Below are 24234 nucleotides of genomic sequence, written 5' to 3'. Positions count from 1 at the left end.
TTTGCACGTGATCCAATTTAAAAGATGTTTTAAGGATGACATTTATTTTTTAATTGTTGATTATTTATATTTGGTGGTTGGAGTGTCAAGGAGTAAAAAAATTAGGTAAATATTTTCCTAACCACCACACTTTTAACAGGCACAGATTGTGAAAAATTACACTTTTTTTCAACTTAATTTTAGTATTTTGTGACTATTGCGAAAGTTTCGTTTCAATCTAAATTACTTAATTAACCCAAACTAAGATCCTAATAATCTATTTTGTGCAAGTAAATGTTTGTTTTTTGTAGTAATTGTTAAGACAAAGTGTAATTTCCATAATCTGCGCCTAAAAGTGCAACGGTTAGGTAAATAATTACGAAAAATGAATGAGAAAAAGAAATGCAAGCGCAATTTGGAAAAGGAAGACTTCACAAGTTATTTTTATGATAAACTAATGTTTAAGAGAAAAGCTTTTTATGCGTAACACAAAGGATAACACATTATTTTTAAGCAATAATTTATTAGCCTGAAACACATACAAATTGAAAAATCTTTCGAGAAAAATGAAAAAAATGGGACGGGAATTGAACCTGCTGCTTTCTGTAGTTATGTGAATCCATTTTTAAACAATAAAACGCAGCGTCTCGCTCTCCGGAATTTTGACCGATAAATAAAGATCGTACAGGTCCATATGGTTTCCAAAGAGGCAAGTTTAAAAAAAAAAAAAATTGATATCGATAAAATTGCGTCCGGTTTAACCAGTTTATTAAAAAATGGTTCCCGTCGTGTCAATTGAAATTTTCAAAAATACAATAAAAAAAAAAAATTAAATGTCATAATTTTTTGCCTAAACTTTAAAAAAAGTTATGCAAGTGGCCTACTATTGACAGCTAGAATTACCTCCTAGCTCACTAGCGCCAACGTCTGATTCGAGCAATCCAGATTATCATTGTCAACCTCTATTCGGGGGCTTAGGATCACAGGGGCTTAGCTACAAAAGATGGTGTTTTGTGTTAGGCTTGGTTTCGGTAATGCCATAATCATATTTATTAGTGACACAAAGCTCTAACTCGTACATACAGCAGTTTAAAAAATACATTTGGGCATATCAGTTGGGCATACAATAATAATAATAATAAGTTTATCTCAATACTATGTTTTTGTAGATGGGCTCCTTATGATTCTAAACCCCCCCAATTATTGTTATGTTTCTTAAACAGTAATTTTTTAACTTATTCTATAAATTTTCTGAACGTTTGGATAGTGTAAAAATTCACATACCTACCATTTCAATTTTCTTTACGATATGTTTATCGTAGGAATAAGGAAACTCTGCTGTAATTACTCCTTGTTCAAGGATAATAAATTAAATTATCCTCGAACAAGGCGACAGAGTAATTTGCGATATGTATATCATAGGAATAAGGAAACTCTACTGTAATTACTCTGTCTCCTTGTTCGAGGATAATTTATTGTCCTCGAACAAATACAATATGTTCATCATACGAATAAGGAAACTCTACTGTAATTACTCTGTCCTCTTGTTCGAAGATAATTAATTGTCCTCGAACAAATACAATATGTTTATCATACGAATAAGGAAACTCTACTGTAATTACTCTGTCGTCTTGTTGGAGGATAATTTATTATTATACATATTAATTTGAGCCCAAAAAAGGATTATACCTAAACAAAAAATGACTAGCAAAATATGACTAAACAAACATTGATTTGATGTGGATGAACGTAAGTATCTTTAAATTCTTTGTAACATACTGTTATTTTACAAGTCTTCGTTTCGTGTCTTTACCTCTTTTTAGAATGTAAGTGGATATAGGCTATCCCATAAGAACACTTGCTATCCCAACATTCGCTTGTATGTAAATGAACTAAATCCCGAGAGAGTTGCAAGTGTGCTTATTGGAATTCTGCCTAATTGGCTACATACATTATGCATTGACAATAGTATGGGCATCTAATGATCAGGCATTCTGCGGAGCCAGCATGCTGGTGGCCGGAGTAGGTTCCTCGTCACTCTCCTCTGTATTGATCCTCTCGAATCCGGCTCCCCGGGGCCGCTCCAGCAGGTGGCGCAGCTTGAAGTCTGGCGCTCCGGGAGCATAGTCCCAGCGCTGCCGTCGGTTCCGAGGAGTCAGCGGAGATAAACAACCTAAATGGAGCCAGTTAAAAACTTTCCATCATCAGATTTGAAAATCTTTGTGATTCTCTAAGAGTAGAATCATAACAAATTGTAACGGGGTTTGAAAATAATTAGGGCGTATTCAGTGTCATTTTACACAGTTTAGATTAAAATATCAATTTAGATATTGTAAATATACGAACTTTTGTGAAATTTTGACAAATGATTAACTCAAGACGAAAATTATGGTAATTGAGAATTTGAGAGTACAGAATTAAATGCTTCTTAACCCATCGGCATACCTGCCGCCAAGATTGGGGGGCTACACTTTTTTCGCATCGGCATATTGTCCGCCCTATTGGGGCAACTTAAACTTTTCCAACATACTTAGATAGTTTGCAATAAAATTATAATCTATAAAAAAGCATAAAAGTGTTTAATTTGGGGAAATATGCTGTACAATACTGCACAATCCTTCTCAAGTATGCACAGATGTCACAAATAAAAATTACTATGCCGATGGGTTAAATAGACAAGAAGTCCTGGAAATATAAATGCATATTGGAAAAAAATAGGTGTCTACATTGTGCCTGTGTCATGTGTCAAAAAAAGGTAACATTATGTGCGTTACAAACCATGCAAACAATCTGAACAAAAATAAAAAAACAACAAAAGCTGGATGAAAACATTTATTTAGATAAATTTATGTAAAAGACACATTATAAATAAATAAAATACATAATTGAGCCTAGTTCAGTCGTGCAATTAAACACTACAAAAATCACTGGTTTATAAAAATAAACACTGAATTGTCTAGTTAATACATTACTTTGGAATGAATAATTAAAATAAATAAATATAAAAATACATACATATTAGGTATAATAATAATTTAAATACATATAACATTGTAATACAATAAAATTGTGGTAGAAAAACTGGGTAAGATGTATTTTCAACATTTGTTTGAATCATGTGAGTTAGTAAGTGAATATTGTAATTTTCTTCTTCTTTGTATATAGTTGGCGGGGGTCAAAGTGGATGCTGAGATTATTCAGCTAGTCAAGATAATTATTGTTACTCATTAATTATTGGGTCATTTTAAAAAATAAATACAAATATAAAAATACATAATATAATAATAACACAAAAATGCAACATAATTAAAATTGGTAATAAGCTAATTTTTCGTCAAACGTTTGGCTGCTTTTACACTTGTAAGTTTTTACCGTAAGTCACTTACATAAGTGACTTAAGGCAAAATTACCAATGTGAACACTGTAAGGACGGGTTGTTTCGGAGAATTTGAACAATTCATCAAATTTCAACGTTCATTTTCGGGTTCTGTGAAAGTCCTATTCAAGTTCTGTTACTATATCATTGTAGGCTAGTTGCTTGACAAAACTGAAATAAAAACAGAAATTGAAAAAATCTTTCACAGAGCTTGAAAATGAACGTTGTAATTTGATGAATTGTTCGAATTCTCCGAAACAACCGTCCTTAGTCTCTTACTGTAATTTATAACAAGTTACAGAAGCCGTAAGAGGCGTAAATTTTTGACAGGTTTGTTTGTTTTTTGTGTTTGCGCTAACTTAAAGCTTTTTCACATCTTATGAAGTCAGTTTGATAAGTTGAGACGCTTACCGTAAGAAATGGTACCTACATGCGCAAATGTGAGATGTCAAAATTAAGAAGATAGGTTTTTGTAGGATTTTTTTCCTATTAAAAATTATAATTATAATAATCTGATTAGGATAAGTGGATAAGTACGTTACAAAATTATATGGATAAAACTAAAATAACCAATACCCACGAAATAAAATGTAAACTGAAAATAAAAATTCTGCTTCCAAAAACCTGAGAGATATCAATTATTTTTAGGTGGAAAAAAAGCTTTCTGAAAATTAGCAAATTCTTTTTAATTATCGGTCCAATCCTCTCTAATCTCAATACATATCTGTCAACAATGAAGTATTTGGATTCAATGTATGGCTACCATAACACGGGCATTAGCCTAGTATGGTAGGTGAAAATTGTAATGTTTAAAAATCTATCAAACAAAAGAAATAAATAAAAATGTCGGTTGCCATCATCTGCTGTCATTCGGATAAAATTCCGCCGTTAACAGAACAAAAGCACATGGAGAATTGTTTCTCTCAAGCCAACTTCATTATTATATTATATTATTCCAATACTTTATTTGGGCCCTTTCATCTTTATTAACAATATGGCGTAAATTTGATAGCAGCAAATCGTTGTTGACAGGAAGAGATTTAGAAGACTTAGCGCAAATAAACTTACAAATATAATGGTCGCTATAAGCACTAATAAACTACCGAACAACTTCCGTGAGCATTAATTGCCATAAATTGGATCCATATGTAAACGCTTCTGTGAGTAACTTACAAAAAGACTTACGTAAGTCGTAAATTTTACTTCCGAGTGTAAAGTTAGCCTTTGTCTGAAGTCAGTGTGGATTAAGTACATAGAATAAGTAAATTGGTACTTAAATACATAATTACGTTGGGTAGGTATATATAAAATTATTTCAAGCAGAAAACACAACAAATAAGATTGAAATCAATCCGAAATGGGCACTGCTACAAATATTGAAGAATCATCCATAAATATAGCAGAGATATGTATAAATCAAGTCAATAATCAGCAAAATGGATTGGACAAGTGAATATAAAAAAGACAACATTAAAAAAAACAACCATAACAAAATGTACATTTTGTGCAGATTAATAAATAATAAAAAAACTAAAGTCAAACATAAATAAAAAATTACTTAGTCAAAATACAAATAAATATTATGCATTACAATTTATTATTACAAAAATTTATTGGTGTATTAAATTATTAATAATTTGGTCGATAAACTTGATCCAAAATCTCTAATTAGAGTAAAAACTAAAATGGCATACATTTCATAATCACTTGAGTGTAATTACAATAAAAAATGTATTGAATTCAAAGTTACACTTAAAAAAATATTATTTTAAGATCTTTCGTAGAATACTGATTTCTTTGTCATTGTTATTAAATTCATAATTTAAAATAAAAATAGCATTAATTTAGCATAGAAAATAGACAACCAATTAATTCAAGAGTGGATACGATATAGGAACAAAATCAAACTTATATAGTAAACAAGAATACAACAAAAACAAATACACAACTACATACATACTTATTCAACACAAAAAAGTGAAAAGATGTGAATAATAAAGTATGTAATTCATAATGAAATTGATAAAAATTCATGCTTATTTTAAATCTCAAGTTTTTAATAACCAACACACTACACCATAAAAATATTATAGACCCAATAAGTAAAATGAATTTCACAGGTTTGCAATTAAATCTTTAGCTGCCATCGATGGAAACAATATGCATTTCAGGGCTGCTTGTTGTAAATACAATATAACTTTGAAGCTGCTATATTTTTATACATTAATATGTGCGCACATTGTAATTTGTTATAAGCGAAAGCTAATCGTGCACAAAGAAAAACATCACCGGGCCGAAGTATTTTAAAATCTCCCGGCTGCTGTAAGGTTTGTGACGATAGCGTTCTGGATCCAGAAACTTGTCTGTGTCCCAACTTAGAGATTCTGACATTCTACAGTTTTTTTTTTTTTAAGAAAGACAAACATTTCCGGGTTACGAATAACCTGACAATATTTGACAATCTCTTACTACCACCACAGCAAAGGGAAAATGTTGCTTGTGTTGTGATGGAGGACTTAGCCAGTCGAGGAATTGAACACACTATGCCTGGGTGGGACCCAAACGCTGTCTCAACTCAACCACCGAAAATTTCAAAGTTATATAACTAAAGTGTGAAGCTTTTGTTCAAACCATCATTCAGTTACTAGTATTAGGTCTATGGTTCTTTACAGTCTAACGTATTAAATAAACATATTGACCGATTGCCACGCTAAAATAGTAACGGTAGTAAATATAATAGCCTCTATTGGTTTTAGACTTAATAATACTCCATCCCTGTTCATGAGATGTGTCTTGATACTTATAGGTCATCAAAGAATGATAACTTTAAAGCCATTAAAGATAAATTCCAAGCAGAAATATTTAACAATAAAATATTAATTTAGTTGAGAGATCTATATCATTGTCTACAACCGGGTATATTTAGAAAAAGCATATTAAAATTAACAAATACAAATAGATAATTGACTGCGTTACATATTTCCGTGCTAATCGGTCAGATTATTAACTATTTAGGATAAAGTAAGGTTCGTTGGCAGAAAGGCGTGTTCTAATGCAAGACTTAGGGCACCAGACTCTCGCTCTCGTCAAACAGTGGTGTACCTCGGTGGTGCTTGGCCCGGGCGAGGAGTGCAGCTCCGCCCAGCAGCAGCAGCAGCACGGCCCCCAGGCCCCCCGCCACGCCTCCCGCCACTCCCGCCCAGCCCGCCCAGCCCCCTCCCGTCAGCGATAGGCCTTCTGCAACATTATAATATACATACTCATTTGATATAAACTGTAATATGAATGTAATTATCATGAACAATAATGCACAATAGCTCCAAATTGTAAAACAAAAAATGAGAGTAACTTATTTTCTTCTAACTAAACCTATTAGTGAAACATTGTTCTTACTGTTTGTAGTTTCGCAATGTTTCTTATATCATTTGTCTTTAATGATACATTAAGCCGTGTACTCACCCGCAAGTTGTAACCGTAACAAGTTAAAGTTACAAAAAAACATGCTTAGTGAGGGACTCTCTTTATCTTTAGCGACGCGGCTATCATTTTTTTTTTCACTAACCCCACACAGGAGGGCTGAGGAAAATAATTTCCATCAGGATCATCATGTCATCTTTGGGGATGCTGTGTCGAGGGTATTTTTAAGGAAAGGAAGGAGAGCAAGTTCTGGGAAGGAAAAAGGTATGAGAGGTGGGTAGGAATCTAGGGATCAGTGTCCAGGAGCGACGGACGTATGAATCTATCCCTCCCACTACGGCGCAAGGCGATGGGTCAAGAGAAACCAGTTGGAGAAGTCAAAGGGTCTCTCCAAACCAAACTTGGAAAATGGCCCAATTTATGATGCATATAAGGTTTTCCCACTAAATCCTTAGAAGCCAGAGCTCTGCAATTGCAGTGTTGAAGAATTCACTGCAATTCACACAATTGTGTGTAACTGTGTAAATTGCAGTGTCGACCTTTCAAATTAATTTTGAGTTTTGATATTACTTCTACTGGTTGTGTTAAATATAAAAATAAAATGTCACGTTTATCAAGTATGTTATTGTCTACTCTTGCTGACTTCTACGGGTTAAGAAGTTTTTTTTTTTCCAGTCCCTTGGAAAACATTTAAAGAAAATTTCACTATAGTTATGTTATTAACATTAAAATTAATAAAATCATGCAACATTATACATTGAATGTTTAAGACAGATATTATATTGTAAGCATAAAATATATTAACAGTTACAAATCTAAGAAAGGAAATGATGAAGTGTAATGTTAGAATTTTACAATATTATCACAAAAGTATTGGAAGAAATAGTTTTTCTAATATGACAATTGTAATCAGAAAACAGAACAAATGACGGCCGGCGTGGTCTAGTGGTATACGCTTTTGACTACAGATCCGAAGGTCGCGGGTTCGAACCCGGCGTGCGCAAATAAATTTTATTTGATTAATTTGTGTTATTTCACAATTAATTAATTTAAAATAATATATAGTATATTTGCGGCACGTTCCAGAGTGGAAGATACTCTCAGTATCGCCCTGGTGTAAGACCACCATTCAGAATTGAAACGTTGCTTGAAATGGCTTTAGCCGTGTTTGGTAACCAGATCTGAATAGCCAGGTACTTCCCCACCTTCCTCTTCCCCATCTCCCTCCCCTCCCCAATACCCTCAGCCTCACATCATACCCCAATTGGGGATGCCATAGTCTCACTGGCTCCAGACGGGAGCAGTTGGGACTCTTGTGCGGTAATACTGTAAAAAAAAAAAAAAAAAAAAATAACAAGATATAAAAAAGACAATTTTATAATAACAGGCGGTAATAAAGTATTATAGAAAATGCAGAAAGTAAGAAGAAAACCGAACCTTATTAATTAATTTAGGCTTCAATAATAATAATAATAATTTTTTTAACTTTTTAGGAGTCGATTGAATTCAGCAAAATTTTCGAATTGCAGGCTGATTTGGTGCGTTTAGAAACGTTTTTGTAATGTAATAAATGATTGTCCTGAAGTACTGTGCTTTTGAAATTAAACAAACTGAAGGTGGACAGAATAAGTTATGATCAAAGGAGCTGAAATGTTTGCAGACTAAAAGTTGGAAGTAACAATTTTTTTCTTAGAATAAAGATTTGAATGCTTTACATTAAAATGTTGGCACTTCATGGATAAAAACAAATATATTCTCAATTCACAGCTAAATAATAGCTATTCACACCATTGCAAATCCCGTGTATAGCCATTTTATAACTTATATGAGCATTTTGTAATAAATTATTCTCATGATAAATTATGTAAAAAAGCCCCTCAAAGAATCTGTAAAAAGTAATTACGTATGATTTTTTTCAATATTAGTCCAAATTTACGCAAGCACTAAACCTATACAATCAAAATAATTATTATGTAAACTACTCAATACTACGTATACATACGCAAGCTGAACTGCCGGACTGAAGCTTAACTTATGGGAAAGGAACGAAGCAACCGTAAATGGCACGAAAAACCTACCTACCTAAATTAACTACGAAATTAGACTTTGTTTCGTTGAATGTGGAAATGGGGACATGGTTGGTACAAATACAATTCCACCTGTCCAGGTTGCCGGTAATGAAATATAATATAATTAGTGCAGAAATTAAAATCTACAGAATACAATATAAATAAGCGTAAAAAGAAGATAAAGAATACTACATGTATAAAAAAAGAAGAAAATAAAAACCGTGCAAACTTCTAATGAAAAAGATTTGAACGAACCGACGGTTGCAGTAGGTTTGGCAGGAGCCACCGACGAGATAACAGCCATGGAATTATTACCAGCGGTCACATCAACCTTAGGGTCGGACACCCCCTTGTCCTCGCTCCTGAGCGCCTCGGGGGGGATAGTCTGGTCCACGAACTTGTGGCACTTGAAGGGGTCCAGCTCCACCACGTAAACCTCCCGGCCGTCCCTGGAGACTGTGAGGTCGTGCGGGTTGGAAAAGTCTTTGTTATTGGGCCCAAACTCAGACAGGATCTTCTTGGTGTTGATGTCGATAACGAAGCCGCGAATTGGCCGGGGGGAGTATTCGGGACCGTTGACCACATACAGCTGCCCGCCTGGATAAAAACGAAGTAACATCAAAATAAATCTAATAATTATTATGAAATCCTAACATCATGAGTAACAATTAAAAATGTACATATGTTGTCAGGTCTGTGGATAAAATCTCTGGATATTCCAAGCAAAAGTCAGTTTAATTTTTTTTTAATTTGTATTGTTTTGACTGCCTTAAAAGTTAAAAAATAAACCAGAAAACTACCTCAATACATATTTTAATATTTATAAATTACTAACGTGAAAAGAATGTGCTGAATGCGAAAGACAACAACCACCCAATAATTGAAATATCGGCTGACAAAACTCTACAAATAGAAGTTCATTGGGTGAGGTGTGTTCAGGATGCGTCTGCCCGCCAGCTGTGTGGTGTGCCAGATCGGGAGAGGCTGATTTGGGAAGACCCTTTTACCTCTCCAACTGGTCTCTCGACTCATCGCCTTGCACCACGGTGGGAGGGATATATTCATATGTCCGTCACTTCTGAATACACTGCTCCCTAGACTCCTACCCAACCCTCATACCTTTTACCTGACCAGAACTTCCTCTCCTTCCTTTCCTTAAAAACAACCCTCCACACGGCATACCAAAATATGAAAAGGACCCTGAGGGAAATTATTTTCATCAGGGCCTCCTGTGTTGGATTAGTAAAAAAAAGTTGTACCATTGACGGACGAGTAGGCCACACTGAAGAGGCGGGAACCGATGATGGGAGAGTGGAACTGCGACACGAAGGTGCCATTGTTGGAGTTGAAGCACTGTACGCGCCCATTCTCCCGGTCCGCTACGCACAACAGCCCCTTGTCCTCGGCCAGCGCAAGGGCGTGCGGCACGGCAAACGAGTACCTCTGGGCCACCACCTGCGCCGCACCTAAAAACCAACAAACAAATCTATAAGTCGACTTTGAATAGCAGGGCTCCGTTTGATACAACACTGTGATGCAATAATTGACTCTAGAGCTCATTATCTCATAACAGTATTTTAAGTGTCACTTGGTCACTTGGCCACCATATAACTATCCTACACATGTTGTCATGTATTCATTAAGTCTAATCCACAATCATGCAATTATTCCTTCAATGCAACACATGGAAATATTATATAGAATTGCAAAAAGCCATAATATTTTAATTTTTACTTGGGTCATACATGGCGAACAGAAAAATAACCATAAATCTCCTTGCAATAGCAAGGTTTTATCTGACATAATAATGCTTTGTAATAATGGGTTGTAGAGAATAAAATTAAAATAAAACCTACATGTAACACACAAAACCAATATAAACACACATCACTCACAAACACACAAGATTATTTTCAATGTACTATTTTTTTTTTTTTTTTAATTTTAAATATATTATTATGTATTTTTAATTTCAAATGTATAATTTTTCTCATAAAATGTATTATGTAGTTTATATTTCATATTATAAAATGAAGGCCTCAGCACGGGCAAGCCACCCAGTGAGGCCTACATTACTGGAAAACTTGAATTGTAAAAAATATTGTACCTAATAAAAAAAAATAAAAAAAAAAAAAAAGAGAACGTTACTTTAGAGCTCATTATCTCATCTTATAACAGTGTCGAAGGAGTATCACTGGGCCACCGCTTGGGTTGGGCCTGGTCAGCAAAAAAATTATTATAAATTCCCTTGGAATAGCAAGGTTCCATCTGACCAGGGTATATATGTATATATATTTATTTTAACATTTACACCCTGATAATATACACCCTGAGGAAAATAATTTCCCTCAGGGCCTATGTCATCTTTGGGGATGCTGTGTGGCAGGTCTTTTATAAGGAAAGGAAGGAGAGGAAGTTCTGGGAAGGTAAAACGTATGAGGGTTGGGTAAGAATCTAGTGATCAGTGTGACAAACGTATGAATATATCCCTCCCACTGTGGCGTGAGGCGATGGGTCGAGAGACCTGGTGGGAAGATCAAAGGGTCTCCTTACACCAGCCTCTCCCGATCTGGCATGCCACGCAACTTGTGGGCAGACGCATCTTGAACACACCTCACCCGATGAATCCGGGCACTCCTGCTATCACCAAACATAGTGAAACACTCGAGGTGACCTATGGCTGAAGTGTCGGGTATCCAATAAATGATTACCGGGACAGCGGTACCCAAACGCGCCTCCCAAATTGTCAGATAGAACCTGCTTCTCTATGTCAACTATTCCTAGTGAAAAGAACGTAACTTTCTTTCAAAGTAAATAAATAATGTTTTTTTATTTATTTATTTCATCATTAATGAAACTGGATTATATGTGTATAATATTATCCGCTTAGCAGAAAACGGGTTGAAAGTGAGTTTGCACAAAAATTATATTCAATGCTAAAAATATATTACGATTTCCTCTACTAATTAAAATTTGTAATTATTTAAATGTATGATAAAAAAACAATAACTGTGATTAAAATTATTTTTTAAAAATTGCATTCTTAACGATAGATAAGAATGGTCGCCTTATCAGTTTATTGATAATCATATTAATTGTACACAGTGTCTGGATATTTGTAGTAAAAGCGTGAAACTGGTGATACTACATTGCATTTTGAAATCGATTTTGTGCAATAACTATTTTGATCAGAGTTAGAAGTTGGAATTTTTTAGGTCAAATTTGAAAGAAATCAGTCATCAAGGGGTTAACATCAGCTGTTTAACTCTTTACACGCGGCCGTATCAACTGTTGTTACGGCAAAAAGTCTATACTCACACGCGGCTGTATCAACAGTTGATACGGAAACTTTGACGGCCGATATTCCAGCGCTCTTTAGATCATAAATGTATTTCTTGCTCACTTGGACATTCGTAGAACTATCACGATGCTGACATTTACAAGAATTTCTCAAAAATAAAATTGTATTTCATAAAAAAAGATCGATAATGAAGTGCTCCTCTTCGCGCCTTTTAGTCCTTTAGTTTACATTTTTGTCAACGGATGGCGTTAGTACTAGTATGTCATTCACAACTTTTCATAACTAAAAATGATAAGTGCTCATGGTGTCCCACTTGTGTCTATCACCTAAGTACACACACGCCGAGTGAATGGCGGGACCACATTCAAAAGATACGGTGCGTCTTTGTATGAAAATTTATGTTTTTGTTTTTATAAACATCTAAGAGTGTTGACACACGAGGATTTGTTGTCATATTGTGGAGAATAATCTGTTCTGTCTATATAGTCCAATAAATCATGCCAGAATGCTATAATTTGACATTTAATAGCGTGCATAGGTATTTGAAAATATGTACCGCGTACGGGTATAGATAACACGGAGCATATTAACGCGTTCAAAAGGTTAATGTCTGTTAAAATGCGTCGAAGCGTAGACTCGACTCCAAAAGGTTATTAGGAATAAAATTTAAAAATAAAAAAAAACCAAATGCTCGGATAAAAAAGTTTGGGTGCTCTATGTGATGCAGATTCACAATCTTCCCTCTTGTACAACAAGATTTCAGACACATGTTAATTAAGTAAGAAATACAATTACCCAATACAAAATTTAAAAAATAAATTAAAAACTCTTTTCTCTTCCTCAAATGTTGTTGAATTATATTGAAGGAATTAAGAATGCAATGTGAAAGTGTAGTTACCGTGGAAGGAGTTCCTCCCCCACTGCAGCAGCTTCCTTCCTTCGGCAGAATACTTGATGATGCGCGTGTTGCAATATCCGTCGGACACAAAGAACTCTCCCGACTCCATCACCGCTACTCCGCTCGGCTTGCAAAAGTTGTAGTTGCTATTCCCGGGAGTAAACCTGGACATCAAATGATAACATGAACTCCTCCTTCCAAGTTTATATTACTATACACTCGCTTGTTTGTACCCGTGAAAAATCTTTTATCACCGAAAGTTAGAGAAATACACAATTTGAAATTAAAATTAGTCGAGCCAGAGATCAAAGTACAGGGTTTTCCAATAAGAGGTGTTATATCAAATATTCAATCGTAAAAGATCAATGGTTTCGTTGCTTGTGTGGCACGTAGCGCCGTCTTGATGAAAGTAAACGTTGTCCAGATCAATGCCATCCAATTCCGGCCATAAAAAATCATTAATCATCTCTCGATAGCAATCCATTCACCGTAACTGTTGCTCCAGCCTCATTTTGGAAAAAGTAAGGTCCAATGACTCTGCCGGACCATAAACCGCACCAAACAGCACACGTTGAGGATAGAGAGGCTTTTCAACAATAACTCTTGCGTTTTCAAAGCCTCGGATGCGACAATTTTGCTTGTTGACGAAGCCACCGAGGTGGAAATGGGCCTCATCACTCAAGATTTTTGCATTTGATTCACTCAAGTGAATTTTAATAATTTCAATGCGTTGTTGAAGCATGTATCGATCCATTTTTATTAATGGCGTAGTTTCTACTTGTCAAATGTCAAAAAATGACAGCTTCAAAAGTAACATCTACCGAAATAGCGGGCTATTCAAAATAACACCTCTTATTGGAAAACCCTGTACATAACTGAAATAAAACGAGTTGTTCATACCATCAAGGCAGAAGGAGCCAAGGCAAGGTATATATTTCAGCCAGCAAAGAGCTACAGAATTGGCTCCCATTTAGATATAAGAAAAATAATTATTTCGGTCTATGTAACTTTGGTTCAACCAAGTCGGATTTGCTTTTGAATTTAAGTGTCACTGTCAAAATTGGAAAGGATTGTGTGAAGAATTCAGACAAGCAATAAAGTGTCCAACTATATAAAATAATATTTTGACAGAAAACTATTTTAGTTGTCATTTTCAAAATTGGAACTGATTTTTCAAAAATTCAGATTATCTGTGATTTGTCACAGGTCTGCAGGCTATTCTGGTTAGATATAATTTTATATACTGGCTGCAGGTGGCTGTATCATATTCTCTACAGGTGGCGAGATAAAGAAAATAACATGTTATATTTAATGATAAACTAATGTTTTAAGAGACAAGGTGTTTTAGGCATAGTACAAAGGACAAAATTATTTTTAAGCAATAATTATTAGCCTGAATCACTTATATAAGTTGAAATCTTCTGAGAAAAAATACATGCCGCCGACGGGAATTGAACCCGCAGCCTTCTGATTGCCAGTCAGGTGCTCTAACAATTCTATTATTTTCTCTGAAGATTTTTCTCAATTTATATAGGTATTTCCAAATAATAATTATTGTTTTTGTTTTTTTTTTTTTTTTTTTTTTTTTCTTCTATTTTCGTAGAAAGCAATCACTTTGTGGTTTAATTTTGTACCCTGACGATGCTCGAGTGTAGCGAAACCGGTCGGTCTTAAAATTAATAAAAATTCGTGGTTTTAAACAAAAAATATTGTTTTTATTTCATTAATAATTATTGCTTACTGGTAAAATAAAATGTATTCAACTTTTAAAAAAATTATGGATTTGGGCCATTCACAATATAATAACAACCTTCACAACAAAAGACAACATCCAAACATGTGATAAACTATTGAATTTGTTACAATAATAGAGCCTACAAGTAACAACTTGAAAGGCACAAAACAATTCAAAGCATATTGCCTTTATGAATGAATATTAAGTTTGTAAAAAAGTTAAAACACACATATTATATAAATATATGTATGTACAAATTTATACAGTTCACAAGATAATAGTTAAATAACTACATTTTAAAACAGGTTTGACTGTATATTTTGTCATAATGTGGCATGTTTATTGCCGGCCTGGTAAGCAAAAAGGATGTCAATCAACGGTGAGTGGTGAGTGAAAATACATGTCATAAATGTCATAGGTATAAACAGAATAAGTAAAAAAAAAAAGAAAAAGATTTTTCTTTTTTCAATCTCTGTGACAAAATCTTCACCTAGTATGAAAATAAAAAATCTCATAAATATATTTCAATTAAATTTAGGCATCACCCAATAGATGTATTCACAGTTTATAATCGCTCTCCTGGAAAGTTGTTGTTTTTGACTTGTACTCTTTATGCTTGGCATGATAGATTTAATGGAGTTGTTATGATATAAGGGTTGTCATTGGTCAGATAAACTTGCTAGGTTAGGCTGATTTTAGTGTCACGCCGACCGACCACGCACCGTCGGCGCTGATGGTCGAGATATATGAACTTCTAGGAAGCGTTTTTGAATGACGAGTAGCTATCAGCGCGCAAGGTGGTCAGCGCTGATGGCTACGCGGCCGTACGCGTCGCGCGTCGGCGCCGCGTAGCTGTCGGCGCTGACGATCGCACGAGCGCCTCTGCTTTCAGTGAGCGTTCTAGTGTCGAGCGGAGCAGGCGTCATCGCGTGTACAGTCATGGCGAATCGCGAAGTGGATACAGGTCGAGTTATCGATGAGGTTCGCCTGAGGAAGAAATTGTGGGATGCATCCGATCCACTCTAAAAATAAAGATGCAAGAAACAAAGCCTGGGAGGATATTGCCGACACATTGTTCGAAAATATGGGATAGGTAGTACAAAGCAGCAATAACTAATACACTCGGCATTTTGGTCTTCGACTGTACAGTAAGGCGGTCAGTACGATACTGAAACGAGCCACGATGAGCCTCAGCGCTGACGAACTACGCGCTGATCTATGAGCGCTGACGGTGAGCGTGACACTAAAATCAGCCTTATAGATATAGTAAAATGAATAACCTTATTCCTAATGTAAGGACTGGAGCATCCTTCTTATTTGGGAGGAACTTCATGACTTGGTGCAGCGCCACGTCCGTCACCCAGATATTGTTCTGGCTATCCACCGTCAGTCCGTGGGGAAGGTAAAACCTGCAGAGATAAACATGTTTATATTAAATATCCAATTGCTAGTCAGTAGCATACAGTAAAATATCAATAGACCGTTCCTTGAATAATCGTTTTTATTTCTTCCCGTCGGTAAACTCACAAAAATAGATTGCATTGGTCTTTTCTCTATGCATCGTGTTGCCGCATTAATTATTTAAAGCACGCAGTTTTTATACTATTTTGCTCCATTTATCGCTGCCGATGGCCGCTTCTGACATTAGTCATCGTTAGACATTCAAACACAGCGATGCACGCTTGCGGTTATCTTACTTGCTTTCTAATTTTAGAGCGTTTCAACCTTAAAAATGAACAGCCCAGTGAAAAAAGTGGATACTCTCCAAGACAGATTAAAAATTGTCATAGTGGAAAAAGAAAGCGAAAAAAAAAATACTACTGAAAAATGCGTTGATGTAGCCATGAAGTGATCAGACCTTCGTGCAACAAATTTTTTATTTCAAATAATGAAAAAATTATTTGAAAAAGATACATACAAAATTATTGGTTGCTTTTTAATGTTTATGTTTAGTATTATACATATTTATGTGACATACTTTTAATCACACTAAACCTTGTACTGATTATATCGACCCTACCTGCGTAAATTATAATATATGTTAGGTTATGATAATGTAAATAGGACGGCTAGATATTTGTAAAGTTTAACTGTTGAATGCTCGTTTCTTTCATTGTAAATGTTAAACAAACCCTAAAATGTATAATGGGTGAGATTTGTAACACATAATAAACAAAAATTAATGGTCAATTCATAACACCATTTTTATTCAAATATTTTAAGACTGTGGGTTTTAACAAAAGTACCTTTTACTTATGTCTTCTAGTCTATCATTAGTTGAAAAGGTGATTGAGTTTTGTGATGGGGGTGCTGAATAAAAATCTCTTCGAAAAAGGGCGAGTCGGGTAAATTCCAGGAAATTTGTTTTTAAAATTTCCCAAAAATATTTCCGAAATGGGGAATATTGCAGGAATTTTCTTATAAATAGTGAAATCCACATGAAGCTGTCTCCTACAGCGAAATTTCATTATATTTAAAATGTATAATATATAAGCAGTCATCAAGTGTTGATATTTGCTGCCGGCCGATAAGCGTGTGATGCCAAGGTACATCAAATGAATTGTGCAGCAGTACTGCAGCACTGCCATTTCAATTATGAATTGTTTTGTTTTGTGTCTCGTGTGACATTACGAGACACAAATGTATACGTTTTACCCATAGACTAATTAATAACACAAGAAGTGCCTTGTGGATGTGTTTCGTAATCCAAATATTTACCTAATCGAAGTGTAAATTTCCAATACAAACTGTGTTTACGAAATTTAAATTGGATGGAGATCTACGATGTCAAACGAGTGGAAGTGAGACGGAGCGCTGGGTTATTGGGTTAAATGGAACAATTGTTTCCCTTTAAATTTGTTTGGAAGGCATTTATAAAGTCATTCTTTATTCTATATAGTTTATTTATCATTATTTATGTATTATTTCTTTACGTTTTATCCAAGTTCACTTTGAAAGCTCATAACTTTGGTCATTTTTGGGATATCGAAAAACTAATTTTACTGTCATTATTAACTTTTTAAATATATTTTCATAAAAAAAAGACAACCGTATTCGGAATAACTTTCCTTAATTTATTTTAGGTCGAGGAATATACCTGGATGCACATCCGATGACTTAAACGGGGTAAAATGAGTTGGTATATTTACAGGTTCTCTCCCCACTGATCGATGAGCTGTCCGCTGGTGGAGTTGATGACAGCCACGGTGGGCTCGGCGATGGGCGGCTCCTGCGTGTTCCAGTAGCGGTTGTCCTTCGTGAAGGTGGAGCGGTCCCAAGTGCGCGTGGCGCGGTGGAACACCACTACATTGCCCGCCGCGTCCAGCGCCACAGCTGACACCTGCCCCAGCTTCACCAGCGGTGAGGGCCAGCCAGGCACCCATGTGGGCGCTGCACACAGTCATAAACATATTGTTATAAGGATAACAGAAAGACATTCCTTTGTACGAAAATAAATTAGATTAACATGATCAATGTGGCTACATATTTAAAATATACAGGGTGGCCACAAAAAACGGATTTCAAAATTCCCTGATAATTCCACGTTTTCCAGGGCAGTTTCTATATTTTTTCCTGATATGTTTTATTTGGTATAAGGGCATACCGTTCAAAATTTTATTTTTGAAACACGATTTTCATCTACGCCAGAAAATTAGAACAGATACATAAATAAAGGGAATTCCGTCATCTAAAGCATTTATTATTTCTTTGCACCACAATGTACAAAATATTCAAAACAAAATACACTTGTTACATATTTATGATATTTCGCCTGAAGACAATTTGTGTACAAATGAAAAGACCAGACAAAAATAGACAAATAAACAAAAAATATATTTATATATATATATTTTCGCCCTTGAGGTGATTTTGCACAAAAACGACGCTATAAAAATCATCCAAATATTATTATTATTATTATATATTTAAGTACATACCTACTACATATCATATATTTTTTAAATCGTGTTATGTAGCAAAAATCATTTTCTGTGACTGTTCGGGATCAGGAAAAAAAATGTGCGACAAATTTTTGAATATATTAATACACTTCATGGGGACGAAAATAAGGGTCCCATTCAGGAAAATGGATTTTGTTTTAAGCAGCTATATCTTTAAAAATATTTTTTTTTTTACATAGTACTCACCACATCTCAACTAAAATAATATTGTCTGAAATTAAAGCCTACTTTTGTAAAACAACTACATAAACTGAAGTTTAAGTCAGTCTTGGTAGTCTTTTTAGTGATGTTTTATGTGTAAAAAATGTAATTACGTATTTTACTATGTGACAATTTTTTTGTTTTTATTTTTGCACAAATCATTACAAAAAAAAACAAAAAACTATCGCATCTCCGGTGTGATAAGTGTAAGGATCTTTTGCCTGTTCTACGGGTTTAAATATAGTTTCATTTTGATAAAATATTCTTCCATATAAATAATAAGAATTAGAAGATGGGGAAGACATGGTTAACGTTTTTAAATACATATACATATATTTGGAACCCTTACAAAGAGATTGATATAAAATTATCGGACAGCAATTCTTATCCAGCCATTCAAATAAGACCGGCGTAAAAGTTAGACCCTTCAAATAATGTATGTGTTAATTTTGTAAAAAGTGTAATTATTAATAAATATAATTTTTTGTAATTGACTATTATAATGTTAACTTAACTGGCTAACTAGCCTGTTTACGCAAGGGTAGGCAGAGAGGACGGACCACCAAATAAATTTGTCTTGGCACACACTCCTTGCTTCATTAATGTTCATAAAAACCCTTATATTCTTCTGGCTCTTTACATTGTCCGACTCAAGTACTTGTTTCACTTGATCGTGCCATGTCTTCCTTGGGCATACCCCAATTTCTTCTTTTCCTTCTTTTACGCTCCTTTCTTCAAACCATCTAGGAGCCCCTTTCTTGACACTCACATCAGCCTTCAAATCTCCACATATCTCATATGATCATAAATATTTACAAACTTACTGATAATAATGAATTAAATGTATGAGATTGTGCAATAATTGGGCATAACTATCAATAAGTAATTGTCAACTACTTCATATAACATTTTAGGTTGCAATAAAGATCTCCAAAGGTTTGAAAATAGACCGGTGCAAAATAAAATGAAAAATAAAAAACCCACGATTGTAACAGCTGTTGCGGGTTCTGAAGAATGACTTCTAAGGTAGGAATAAGTAACAAACATTTAGCCAGGCCACATCAAATAAATAACACAGGTTTGCTTATTAATCTCTCCTAGACTTTTTTATGTGGAGCTGTAAAATCAGAAAGCTTGAACTTACTGTAGTTTAAACTGCTGATAGCTGCATTCAAATTCACTTGAGGTTGGTGAGCTATTGACCAGGCATTGTTGTCCACAGGCTCGCTCTGAACAGGCGCCACATAGTCAGGGTATTGGTTGGCATCATTATAGTCTGCCGGGTCCTGATACACCGGTCCGGGAATAAACCGCTGGCCAATACTGAAGTGTCTCGACTGGGGGTACTAAATGTATCACAGATCATATTATTATAACTTTTTTACAACTACTAATTATTTCAACAGTCAACATGATTTATAAGACTTTATAAGATGTCTGTAAACTTACCACTTGTGCAGAAATTGATATAATACACGTGCAAAGGAGCAACAGTGTTGATACATATGGTAGATATAATAACTTGTGGAAACACATTGCTAAGAGTTGTATGCAGAGAATTAAAATAATACCCTAACGGGTAAATAAACTGCAACCGCACTTGATTTAAGAATTTAAAATCCTCTAAGCTAACATTGCCGAGTTTTGATAATTTATTTTAAAGTTTAACTACGACTCCTGTCAAATGCTTCTTGACATTGACAATAGACAATAGAAACAGAATATTATATCCATAGACATCCTGAAAATTTTCATAAGTAGGCTTGCGTCAAAAAATGTTATGTACACCCGGCACAAATAAAAACCACAACGGCAGAGGTTATGGGCAGAGGCTGGGGCATTTAACTAAGCTTTGGCCTCGTAACCCATTTGAAACCGCCACGCCCACCTCAAAATTCTTATAGAAAACGAATAATATGGCTAAAAGCTCAGATCTCATTGGTGAGAGCAGAATGATTGGTTTGATCTCTCGCTCTCTATCATAATGACTCGTGTAACAGAAAGAGATGACGGAATTTTGCCGTTTGACAGTTTCAAATCATTCAAACAAAATGAGAATGGTTTATTTATACACGCGGGTTGTCATTTGCTGCCGAAATACTATCATTTCCGTCGAAAATATTGCGTGTTAAAGTTGTTCGTGATAAAAATACAATATAAGCCAGTATAGTGTTAGCGAGTTACAAACATATATTCAACCTACCTACGTAAGTTCAAGTTTAAAGTGAATTGACAGCTTTTAGGTTATTCGTTCGGTTTTTTGAACAATGCTAAGAACGTATAAATGTTATTTATTATATCGATAAACTTATTCATGTTATTGATTAGTGTTATCCTGTATTATCTTATTGTTTTGGTGAAATTAAAGATTTTTAAACATATATAACCATGAGTTCATGAGGCTGAAAAATGTCGGAATTCTTCGTCGTACTGTCGGACAATCATGTTTTGGAAATTTTCTTCAGTGTTTTTGCAAATTTCTTGTCATTTTGGGTTTCTTCTTCTCAGATTAACAAGTTTCATCTTAAGGAAATGCACTGTAAAAGTTTATTTTCTTAGTCAGATGAACCTTGCCCTTGGAAAACATTTCGACATTTTTCTGCTTCAAGGACATTTTTATTTTTATAATAGTTTTTTTGGGCTAGTGAATGAATAGAGTAGGGTGAGAGCAATTATGTTGTCTATGGTCGAATCTTTTTTTAAATGGCCTTGAGTTTCCTCTACCTTGTCTACTGCTCTGCTCCGCACGGTAGGTACTGATTGTATTTCTGTGGTTAAGTACTGTATAATTCCGTTACATACAAAAAGCCCGAAGATATCGATCTAGAGAGTCAGAGTGGTATATTTATGGGCAGAGGTAGGCAACCTAAGGCGTGAGTGGTTTATTTATGCCGAAGACATATCAATATATTTTAACAATTTTTTACTATAAATTCGTTATCGTGACAATACATTGGTATCTCTAAATAATATAAAACAAAGTCACTATCCGCGTGTCGGTTTTTGCGCTAACTTCTTTTAAACTGTGCAACGTAGTTTGATAGGGTTTTCACTATCATTTAGAGAATTTCTTCCAGAAGGTTTATTTATACAGGGTGTATCGGCACGTACCCGACAAACTTTAACCAGCTATTCCTTAGCACATTTGGAGTAAAAAATGTTATGGGCACTTTGCTGTCCGGTAACATTTTTTTTCTTTTAAAAACAAAAAATAAATAAAATTTCCACACTCCGTTACTGCCCCAGTATAGGGGTAAAGTACTTGGCAACGCCGCGCTACTGTCATCTCTTTCACACGTATTCTGTCTCAAGTCCCGTGTGGGCTTTTATAAGCAAGTGTGTCGAAAACCATCTTCGCTCTTTCCTACACACTAAATAATAATAGTTAAAAATGAGACGAATGATGCCATACCATTGTTATTGTAAAAGCGCGCCAATACGTAAGTATACAACGAAACTCGAATAAGAATTGCCAGGTGGGTTTTTTAATCGCTTTAATCTGACTTCAAACAATAATTAAACACGTAAAAATTATTTAATATAATATTACAGTACAGTACTTTGAACCTTCGCAATAAATTTATTTGATTTTAAGTTTAGTTTGTAGAACTCCATTTCAATTTAGAGATTTTTTAAAATTTTTAACAGTCTTATTATTAAATTTATAAAAACAGTGTGTTTATAAACAAGTTCTGCTAGTTGTAATTATTATTACGCGTGACAGCTGTTTCACCTTCTGACGGCATTATCAAACTGTGGTGAAGCCACTTAAGACGACGTAAGTGATAACTTTCTATTTTTATTATCCTGGCTTTATTGATTTCCGAGTAAATTGTCGTAAATTATTATTTGCTAATTCCTATTATTGCATTGTTTAAAATTTCACTTAATGTCGTTGGTATTTCCAACTGATGACTCAGGGGTTTATTTCCCTGAATAATTAAGTATTTTGGGGTCTAATTATCATGCATTTCATAACATCCGATATATCTACATAATTTTTATGTTGAATTGGGGAAAGTTTTATGGCTAAGGGAAGGAGTGGAAGGTGAGGAAGTACCTGGATATTCAGATCTGGTCACCAAATACGGCTAGTCATTTCAAGCAACGTTTAAATTCTGAACCTGGATATTCAGATCTGGTCACCAAATACGGCTAGTTATTTCAAGCATTGTTTAAATTCTGAACCTGGATATTCAGATCTGGTCACCAAATACGGCTAGTTATTTAAAGCATTGTTTAAATTCTAAACCTGGATATTCAGATCTGGTCACCAAATACGGCTAGTTATTTCAAGCATTGTTTAAATTCTAAACCTGGATATTCAGATCTAGTCACCAAATACGGCTAGTTATTTCAAGCATTGCTTAAATTCTAAACCTGGATATTCAGATTTGGTCACCAAATACGGCTAGTTATTTCAAGCAACGTTTAAATTCTGAATTAATTAATCAATTACGAAAAAGCGTGGGGTTAAGAATATTTTTTTAAATTATAGTTGTAATTTATTGTCGATTTTTTAAAAAATTTGCGATATTTTAAATAAAATTTAATAATTATTATGTAAATAAATTAGCAATCTGGCAGCATTCATTTGCAGGTGGTCAGTCCAATGCAGTCATGACGTTTGTGTGAGTGCTTTCCTTTGTGTGAGTGTGTTGCGCAGCAGTTTTATATGAACCGTTTTTTGATTCATCGGGATTGTTTTTAAAACTATACATTCTTTGTACCTTCAAATTAGTGGAAATAAACTTAAGTGTGTCAAGCTGCTCGTTATATTCCGGTAATTCTGGAAGGCTTTTAACATAAGCAATAATATTCATAAATCACATTCCGCGAAGTTGTAAATAACTAAATTTATTAAAAAATATACGTTGTAGGATAGCCTAGCAAGTAACATTTTGACAGAGCACTTACGGTGATTTAAAAAACAACGGCGCTGTTCAAATAATCCAATTATTATTATTGATAAGTACCTAAGTGAGGAAAATTGTTTTTAAAAGTTCTCAAAATTATTGGACTTCGATTATAAATTCAGGAAATCTACTAATTAGTTTCTTAGTTTCAAAATTAGACTATTTAATACGTGAAACGCGTAAGAGGTGAAACCAGAGCATTCCAGAGGTGAAACAATTTAGATACAAAAATAAAACTGATGTGTACAATACAAGAAGACAATCAGTGATTCGCATACGAAAAATGTGAATAATCATTATTGTTAAATAAAATATTTATTTTCTGGTACTGGATTATGTAATACGGGCTTCGTTCGCAGCGACACGCGAGTTAAGTTGCG

At 34.6% G+C, this 24234-nt stretch overlaps 1 protein-coding gene across 1 annotated transcript; it reads right to left on the bottom strand.

Moving 5' to 3' along the window:
- Positions 1-1964: 1964 nt before the first annotated feature.
- Positions 1965-20625, bottom strand: Pal1 (Peptidyl-alpha-hydroxyglycine-alpha-amidating lyase 1). Its single transcript, XM_089650775.1, has 9 exons — positions 20388-20625; positions 20083-20284; positions 17925-18165; positions 16056-16184; positions 13041-13204; positions 10101-10307; positions 9097-9438; positions 6458-6592; positions 1965-2152 (listed from the first exon to the last, which is right to left on the bottom strand). Exons 1-9 carry the CDS (start codon positions 20472-20474, stop codon positions 1965-1967), a joined length of 1695 nt encoding a protein of 564 aa, XP_089506901.1. The 5' UTR covers positions 20475-20625.
- Positions 20626-24234: the final 3609 nt, after the last annotated feature.

The sequence above is a fragment of the Hesperophylax consimilis genome, chromosome 3, assembly GCF_061612785.1.
Source record: "Hesperophylax consimilis isolate HC1 chromosome 3, BYU_Hcon_1.0, whole genome shotgun sequence".
Lineage (NCBI taxonomy): Eukaryota > Metazoa > Arthropoda > Insecta > Trichoptera > Limnephilidae > Hesperophylax > Hesperophylax consimilis.
Note: the sequence above shows the minus strand (reverse complement) of the source record. Positions and strands in the feature narration are given on the sequence as shown.

Bases quoted from the DNA above. Each gene is read 5' to 3' on its own strand.
- Pal1 (XM_089650775.1), bottom strand. From the start codon at position 20,474: ATGTGTTTCCACAAGTTATTATATCTACCATATGTATCAACACTGTTG. The intron at 16,185-17,924 runs GTAAATATACCA...TTATCTCTGCAG, and splicing joins GATCAGTGGGGAGAGAACCT to GTTTTACCTTCCCCACGGAC. The intron at 2,153-6,457 runs GTACACCACTGT...GGCTCCATTTAG, and splicing joins CCGGGCCAAGCACCACCGAG to GTTGTTTATCTCCGCTGACT.